Here is a 9540-nt window from a genome sequence, read left to right on the forward strand (position 1 = left end):
AATCACTCTGGATTCCGGAGCTGGTCTGGTGGGGCTGGCCGATGGTGGTGGTAAGGTAGGAGGAGGTGTGGGCACGCCTCCCCTTTCCCATCGGCGCAGGGTGTTCATCACCTCTTGCATGGCGGAGCCGAGTTGCTGGATCCTGGCGTCCTGGCAGCTGACCCGATCCTCCAGCGACTCGGTCGCCGCCGCTGCTCCTGCTGACTCCATAGTATAGGTGTGTGATTCTGTCACAAGCTGATGTGGATGCGGTGTTGGAGTCAGGCGCAGGACACAGAAGCTCAGTCAAAACGACTTTACTAGTCAAACAGACAATACAAAAATAACGGGCCTCGAACACTGGAGGCGAGCGATTACGCATACAGTGCGTAAATACACTATAAACACGAGAACAAATATAAACATCAACGGACAGGCGGACAATCACACACAACTGCAAACAAAACTAAATTAAACTTATAGGTGACCTAATCAATACATAACACGAAACAGGTGCACTAACAAGACAAGACCAAACAAACATCGAGACATCAAGCGGTAGTAGCTAGTACTCCGGGGACGACGAACGCCGAAGCCTGCCCGAGCAAGGAGGAGGAGCAGTCTCGGCGGAATTCGTGACAGCACTCGCCACTCAGGAGTAGCCTAGTTTGTAAAAACTGTGTAAAAAATGTGTTTTAGTCCAAAGTTTGTGTTCATGGGTTTACATTTTCATAAACTAAAAGGGCAATTGACAACAAAAGTCAACATTGCTAATATTTTTGTCTGAATATGTAGAAATATACTGTTACTTAAAGGCACAATTCATATCCATTGATTCTCAAATAATATGACTGGTAAATCCCTAGTATATTTCTGAGTGGTGAAGGGAGTAGAGGGAGAATGAAATATGCCTACAGTCTCAGTCAAGCATACCACCATGGACTCTCAGGGGTTTAAAAGTACTAACAGCTCTTCCCTTAGCGCGAGGTAGAGGTCAATGGCCCTGTATGCATCCACAGGAACAGCAAGATTGTTCTCTGCCATGATGTAGGAGCACAGGGTGTGCACATCCTAATCACAAGCTATGTCATGACGGTGGTCACACTGGTCCTCGCAGCTGGTTATGTCCTTTTGTGACACACCACACAAATAATCATGTGTATCATGCAACTCTGGAACTGTGTGCATGACATCGGGCCGACCATGGGGGACATTCTCGTTCTTTGAGGGGTGGATCAGGTGACTGTTCCAGGTCTCTTTGTAGGGTCCAATTCATCCATTTGAGGTAGAAATAATAATAATGAGGCATCATGAACATATCAAGCCCTACAAGTGCCAAAATAAGAAAACAAATATAGTTCTATTTCACCATAATGTGGGACTACCAGTAGCCTATCCTACATGTTTTTGCAGATGTTATCGCAGGTGCAGCGAAATGCTTGTGTTTCGAGCTCCAACAGTACAGTAATACCTAGCAATACACACAAATCCAAAGGGTCACCAGGGGCAGCATGTCCGCTCAACTCAGAGCTCATGAGAAGATTCTATACCTGTTGCTAGTTGGGGTTGGCATTGGCATTGCTAGTGTGTTGGCATGTGGAAGGCCTCATGGGCAAGAGACTGCTATGATATTGTTGCCATTCCCCTGAACTTTAGGATTGTATAATAGATTATTGCAACTACTGCTCCAGATCTTGTGGTTCTGCTACAGGCCATAGAGAATAAACTGATAGGCCTATGTGACTGATACTCGGGGGTGGGGTCTATTGATTGAACTTGAAGTTGGACGCTTGTGTGCCCCAAATTAGATCTTGGAATTCATATGGAAAACATGAAACATCTGAGGGAACGTATAAAAAAAAATCAAGGGAATGGATAAAAAATCTGAGGGAACAGATAACAAATCAGAGGGAATGGATAAAAAATATAAGAGAACTGCTTCAAAAATCAGAGGGAATGGGAAAAAAATCAGAGGGAATTGGTTAAAAAAAATCTAAGAGAACTGATTCAAAAATCTGAGGGAATGGATAAAAAAATCGAAGAGAACTGATTTTTAAAAACGAGGGAACGGATTAGTCTGACAGTTTTTTCCCTCTCCAACATGACCCCCGTAGGGTCCTGACATGTTGCATGTTAAAAAGGTGGACTTTGTATCGTTTATTGCATTGATTGGTTAAAAACTGCACAGTGCAAACAAATAAGAAATTGGAGAAAATAGGCATTGTTGTGACTTGTGAATGCTTGTGAGTGCAGCTGAAAGTTTTTTTGGGACACAGGGATTTTACAGCAGAGGCATTACAAGGAATCCTGTCGATATATGTTCTGTCCACACAAGCCCCTGAGCCTATGTAGGGTAGTGATTTGGATTATCACTGAAGGGGTTTGGCATTTTGGGATGAATAACATTTTTGTATTGTGTATGATGGTGCCCCCCACGCCCACCGCCTCCATTTCCCACAATGGATATTTTAATTTTTCTTTCACTGCCGGTACAGTAGGTGGCGGTAATATGCCAATAGGTGTAGTTTGCCATAAAACCTTAAAGAAGAAGAAGACAAAGTAGCCTAACTGTACTGTTGTGGGCGACAACATTTCATGTCATACAAAGAAACAATAGCTTCCACAATGGATCGGGTAAGTCTGCTTTTAACAGTATAGGTGTGTTGTATAAAATGTATAGGCCTAGTTTTCGTCATCTTTGATCCTCCACATTCCTATGTTCGGTTTAAATGGCCGGATAAAAGAAAACAAGACGGTAAAAATGTGTATTTTTTTTACTTCAACAAAGTAGCCTACTACTATATAATGTTTAGGAATCTGTGACTATGACCTAAACATCTCTCCTTCCTCCCAAAGGGTGCACATGTTCACATCCCTTAACTGATTTCGAACACATTATCCATTATTTGACCAAATACTCAAGTGGCCGCTCTTACAAAGAAAACAAATGTTTTCAAAAATGGAAGGCAATCGGGAAGAGGCAAGATCATGTGGGACCATTATAGCCAATGAGAGGGCAGATATGCGTGTTTCCACTAGTTACCACAATCACAAAGTCAAACGTCTATATCGTATTTTTATTTATTTAGGGTTAGGCTTAAAGTTAGAAGTGTGGTTAAGGTTTAAATCACATTTTAATAAGATCAATTGTAGAAATGGTGTGGTTTATGATTTTGTTTTTGGTAACTAGTGACGACCAGGCACCAGTGGCAGCTCCTGAAAAAATTCTCAGGGGGGGCAATTTTTCTGATGATTTAGGTGACCTACACACATTTTAAAAAAGATATGTCCAGCAACAACATGAAGACAGGGGCAGCATATAAGTCAATACTGATATACACATTACTTGCTTCAAAAAGGCCTCATGGTTGAATTGGAAATATGTGCACCTGAGCAAGCAGGAGCTTTTGATAGAGGCTACTGAAAACATTGATGCAAGTTATTGGTAATAATACATTTTTATAGACTTCCATATTCTGCCCTCTTGTATAGATTTGTGAAAATGAACAGTGATAGACATTTTGCCTGAAAACAGAATTTGAAAATAATTTCTAGAAAAGGTAAACACAGCTATCTGTATGGCTTTGTAAATATGAACAACCATATTCTGGCCAATTGTATAGATTTGTAAAAAAAATTGTTTACTTTAAAAAAAAAAGAAAAATAACTATTTTAAACAACATCAACTGTGAACTGATTTGGGCGTGTGTGTGTGTTAAAGAGACAGACAGGGAGGGACAAAGAGAGAGAGAGGCTACATTACTTGTACTGAAACTGTTCTCTTCTCATTTTCAATGCAGCAAAGCGGTCAATGACTTTCTCATTGAAATCAGGCATGCTGAGGACTAGTTTACTAGTTACTTTTTAGCTTGCTGCATGATCAAATTCAGCTGATGCGCATAGCAATGCACGTAATGGCCTTTCTTGAAATGCTCACGCACCTTTTGCCTTCTCTCGCCTCATCACACTGGCTCCATCGTAAGCTTGCGCAATGAGTTTGACTTTCACGTCGTCGGCAAAAAGACCGTTCAGTCTCTCCAAAAGCACACTGGCGATTGAGACTGAGGTTGATTCCGAGATGGGAAGGAACTCAAAAAAGCGCTCCTGCACTTTGTGGTTGTCTCTTTGATGTGAACTTCTTTCAAAGAGACAATCGAGTTGCACTGAACGCTATAGCCATCTTGATAGTAGTACGTGAATTGATTGATGCTGCTACCCGCTCTTTTCTTAGTTACGTTCATGGTTACGTTACGTATGACGAAAGCGCGTAAGTGCAAGCCCTCAGAAACCCATAGAGATTGTATTGAAAGCTCTGAAATTTGAAAAAAATAGATTTTACATGGGAGTCTATGACAGACTTCTGTGCGATTTTCAACCTGACTGAAATCGCCCCAAAAGGGGGGGGGGGGGCATTTGAAGCACGACTTTAGCCTGATTGGACATTTAGTGGCAGTGTGGCACTGTGGCAGATCAGACGTCTAGATTACAACACTGATAACTACTGTTGCCGTGATATAATTGATTAGAAAAAAAATCCCTTCCTTTTCCCGTTTGGCAGTGCGTCGCCCATATCGCCCTATTGAACACACCGCCCCTGCCAGGCACTGCTCCCATACAAAGTTTATTTTTTCTCAAAGTTGCCGAGATGTCACGTGTCCTACTTTTACCAATACACTCCTAACAACCTAATCGTTACGACATTTATATTCAATCAAATAAGCCAGAAGCCAGATTTTGGGCCCAGTTATCCCTCTCTCTTTGCCTCTTCCTCGCTGTTTGAAAGGAAATGACTGGTATAAGAAGTATGGTGGAAACTAGCCCATGCCACCACCAACATAATGCTCTTAGATTTGTGGGTTGTAGTGAATGATTGAACATTTCAAGTAAAATGAGATTTTCAAGGGATGCACCCAAATCAATCAGAGGTTTAGACTAAATTAATACAATATTTGGTTTAATGCTGAACTGTTTAATACTTCTTGTGGCCAACAGGACAAAGCTAGCCCGTTCCCCTCCACCCTCCAGGAGTCCCCAGGTCAAACGCCTCCCGGTACCGCTTTACTGCTGGGTCTGGTCGACTGCAGGAAAACACCGGGGCAGAGTGGAACTGAGAGAGGAGGAGGAGAAGAGAAGGAAGATGGAGATTTGATTTCATTAAGTAAGAACCATGGTGTGTAGATTACACTACAGTCTGCTTCTGTAACAATAGTGGAGGTGCATAAAGATGGCGGCCCACATGTACCTACCATAAATTCCTCATTTTGCTAAATTCACTGTATTGTACATTGCTCTCCTTTACAGTTTTTTTTGGTATGGTCATTAGCACAGTAAACATGTTCCCAATTTTAGCTTCAAGACGCCGGCAATATGAAAAAACAAAAAAGTAGATTGTGCTCATCTATTGGAACATTGAACCATGTTGTGCACTGTAGTTTCATAACTCAGTGGATAGTGCTAAAACAATGACATCATATAAAAATTCTGCCATCTTTATACACTTTAGTCATTCAAAAAATATATTTCACCTAATTTTAACATTCTGTCATTTTTATTTTATTTTATTATTTTGTTTTTTTTAGTCATTTAGCAGACGCTCTTATCCAGAGCGACTTACAGTTAGTGAATACATATTTTTTTATACTGGCCCCCCGTGGGAATCGAACCCACAATCCTGGCGTTGCAAACGCCATGCTCTATCAACTGAGCTACATCCCTGCCGGCCATTCCCTCCCCTCCCCTACCCATAAAGAGAACATGTTCAATTTAATAAAAAACATGTTTTCCCATCTCAACACATTTAATACAAATATTACTATACTAAGTGCCTATGTGCCAAAAAAGTAACAGGGTTGACAGTAACAGGGGACTACTGAAAACAACAAAAACCATTGGATTCATTGGTAAAATAGTCCTTTAAATCAGCCATCAATTCACTTGTGACAGGAAGCTTGTTTTTTGCAACAGTTAGTGGCAATGTAATGCGATCTTCAAACATTTGTATTTGTTAAAAGATTTCTTGCATGTCTATGTATGGGTAAATGGTTTGACTTGCTCAGTTTTCCACCACAAAACAGCTTAAGGTGACAATTGATGTAACGCTGTTAAAAATACCTGTTTTTCAGAGACATTTTTCAAATTAATCAGATTCATAGAGGCATATTTAATCTGCACATGTGCTAGCACGAGCAGCGCAAGTTTCCTTTATTTGCGCGAAAGTATGCATCTTAGAAATAGGTTTCACATACAAACTTTATATGTCCGAATTTGGAATCAAATATGCTTCTCAAAAATAACATGTGGTAGTAAACATTTTTAGATTCGCAATTTTCAGCATTTATCAAAGTCCCATCAGGTAGCCTGATTTCAGATGTACATGCTATTCAATATCTTTGTTTCACAGGGGACAGCCCTAACCATTGCTCTCTCAGTGGGAGGGGCTTATCATCTGGGGAGCCTCGACAACATCTTGATGCTGACAAGACAGAGAAGAGTCTCTCCAGATCAGAACGTCTCAAACACCAGCAGAGATGTATAGGGAAGAATCCTCACCACTGCTGCTTTGACTGTGGGAAGAGTTCTACTAAACAGAGGGAATTTATCATTTACCAACGGATTCACACTGGAAAGAAACCGTACCGCTGCTCTCAGTGTGGGAAGTGTTTCGCTGCATCTAAAACCTTAAAATCTCAGAGAATTCATACAGGGGAGAGGCCTTACCCCTGCTTTGATTGTGGGAAGAGCTTCAGTCAATCAGGAGCCCTGACTAAACACCAACGCATACACACAGGAGAGAAGCCTTATAGCTGTGATCAGTGTGGGAAGATCTTCAATCAGTCAGGAAACCTGACTACACACCAGCGCATACACACAGGAGAGAAGCCTTATAGCTGTGATCAGTGTGGGAAGAGCTTTGCTCTATCCGGAAACCTGACTAAACACCAACGCATACACACAGGAGAGAAGCCTTATAGCTGTGATCAGTGTGGGAAGAGCTTCAATCAATCAGGAGACCTGACTAAACACCAACGCATACACACAGGAGAGAAGCCTTATAGCTGTGATCAGTGTGGGAAGAGCTTTGCTCTATCCGGTCACCTGACTACACACCAACGCATACACACAGGAGAGAAGCCTTATAGCTGCGATCAGTGTGGGAAGAGCTTCAATCAGTCAGGAGCCCTGACTACACACCAACACATACACACAGGAGAGAAGCCTTATAGCTGTGATCAGTGTGGGAAGAGCTTCAGGAAGTCAGGACACCTGACTTCACACCAACGCATACACACAGGAGAGAAGCCTTATAGCTGTGATCAGTGTGGGAAGAGCTTCAATCTATCAGGAGACCTGACTTCACACCAACGCATACACACAGGAGAGAAGCCTTATATCTGTGATCAGTGTGGGAAAAGATTCAGTCAATCAAGGACCCTAACTACACACCAACACATACACAAAGGAGAGAAGCGTTATAGCTGTGATCAGTGTGGGAAGAGCTTCAGGAAGTCAGGACACCTGACTACACACCAACGCATACACACAGGAGAGAAGCCTTATAGCTGTGATCAGTGTGGGAAGAGCTTTAATCAATCAGGAGCCCTGACTACACACCAACGCATACACACAGGAGAGAAGCCTTATAGCTGTGATCAGTGTGGGAAGATCTTCAATCAATCAGGAACCCTGAGCAAACACCGGCTCACACACACTGGAGAGAAACCGTACTCCTGTCTATGTGGAAAGGGCTTTGCTCGTTCAGTGTCACTGAAAAAACACCTGAAAGCACAAACATGTTGTCTTTCATCTCCCTCCTCTCCGGCACCGGTTCCAGATCCCTAAATAAAGTTTCAATAGAAAACATCTGGTAAAGAGTCATCTATATCCCATTCTCTAACAGTTTACTAAGTCTGATTACCATGGTAACCTGTGTAGCATACAGGTTACCATCTGGATCCATATATATCAAGCGTCTCGGAGTAGGAGTGCTGTGTGTGTGTTGTGGGGTGGGGGTGTTCAGAGCTGTATCTTATTTCAAAAACTTCTATTATCCATTAAATAATGTAGAATAATGTTTCAACAATAGTAGGTGTATATTAATGTGTGAGGGAAATAGCCTTGAAATGTACATCTTGTCTCATACAATCATTGGTTCCTGTAGGTGCTGGGTAAAGATATGAGGGGGAGGCGGTCATGTCCCCCTCAGAACTTTTGGCAGAACGCCCAGAATATGTTCAATAAGTTAAGATAGGAGAAATGTGCAGGAACCAAATGTTAATTATGAATTAATTATGAATAATGTATAATGTAAATCATGCATATATCATTTCTGTGTAAGCAGTTTATAAGAGAACTAACGGGACTGCCCCGAAAGAGCTCCCGACCAACGTGTACTATGGTGCATTAAGTTTGTTGGAACTTCTCCAGCTTGCTGATAATAAAGATGTATTCATTTAATTTTGACTTTGAGTCCCTGGTGGTAATTTCCGCTAAACATGTATTCAATACAAAAATAAATTAAATCCATTATCTTACGTGAAGGAGATGTGTCGCACTGCATGAGGCAAATGGTGGTCACACCAGATACTGACTACCTTTTTTAAAGGTATCTGTGACCAACAGATGCATATCTGTATTCCCAATCATGTGAAATCCATAGATTAGGGCCTAATTCATTTATTTCAATTGACAGTTCTTTTTATTTACTGTAACTCAGTAAAATCTTAGAAATTGTTGCATGTTGCATTTATATTTTTGTTGAGTGCAATAGTTATTGAAGAAACAAATTGAATAAATGAATGGGCCTACTACTGTTTTAGGTGAACTGTTTCAACATGATTTACACCCATCAGAGTATCTGTGCTATAAAAATCTCAACAGTGGAACTGCCCTGCACATATCATATGTCCAAGAGAAATGTAATGAGGTGCCTAAAATCCTGAGCTCGGTGCCAGAGAATACAGGTCGTGCTGAGTACCTTGGGACTAAAGAGAGACTGCACCCTGAGAATCACAGTACCTGAGAGTACAAGTTCAGATTTAAAACACAGGATGCAGAATGTGGGTACAGCTTCCCTGGAGCAACTCTTGACTGTCACAGGTAATATATCATATCTAATTGTAATAATTCATTAGAATCATTCAGACCTGCAGGTGAAGGTGTCTTCCTCCACAGAGGAAAAGGAGAGAACACTGACCTGTAGCACCACCTGTCTTCTGACCGACAACCCCAACCCCACCTACATCTGTAACAAGAACGGACAACATCTCCATGACCCTACTTCCCAACAATACTCCTGGAATAGAGAGAGAAGGGAGGAAAGTGTAGTCACAAGGCTGAGACTGGGACACACAAGGCTCAATAGTACATTGAAATTGGTGGTGAAACATCCGACTGGGAGGTGTGATCATTGTCAGGAGCAGCTGGAGACAGTAGAACAGTGCCAGAAATATGTGAGGGAAAGGGAGCGATTGTTATTCATTTTAAGGAGTAATGGGGTTGAAGAGTCAGGATTAAGTGAACTGCTGGAGAAATCTTCAGAGGATGTGGTATTTAATTATGTAT

The 9540-nt window shown here is 41.6% G+C and overlaps 1 protein-coding gene across 1 annotated transcript; it reads left to right on the forward strand.

Moving 5' to 3' along the window:
- The first annotated feature begins 2529 nt into the window (after positions 1 to 2529).
- LOC311119910 (uncharacterized protein) lies at positions 2530 to 8438 on the forward strand. The gene is made up of 3 exons (XM_084194560.1): positions 2530 to 2613; positions 4972 to 5137; positions 6380 to 8438. The coding sequence occupies exons 1-3, from the start codon at positions 2575 to 2577 to the stop codon at positions 7816 to 7818; spliced, it is 1644 nt and encodes a 547-aa protein (XP_084050686.1). The 5' UTR covers positions 2530 to 2574; the 3' UTR covers positions 7819 to 8438.
- Positions 8439 to 9540: the final 1102 nt, after the last annotated feature.

This window comes from Coregonus lavaretus (assembly GCF_964263955.1).
Source record: "Coregonus lavaretus genome assembly, contig: HAP1_SCAFFOLD_55, whole genome shotgun sequence".
Taxonomy (NCBI): Eukaryota; Metazoa; Chordata; class Actinopteri; order Salmoniformes; family Salmonidae; genus Coregonus; species Coregonus lavaretus.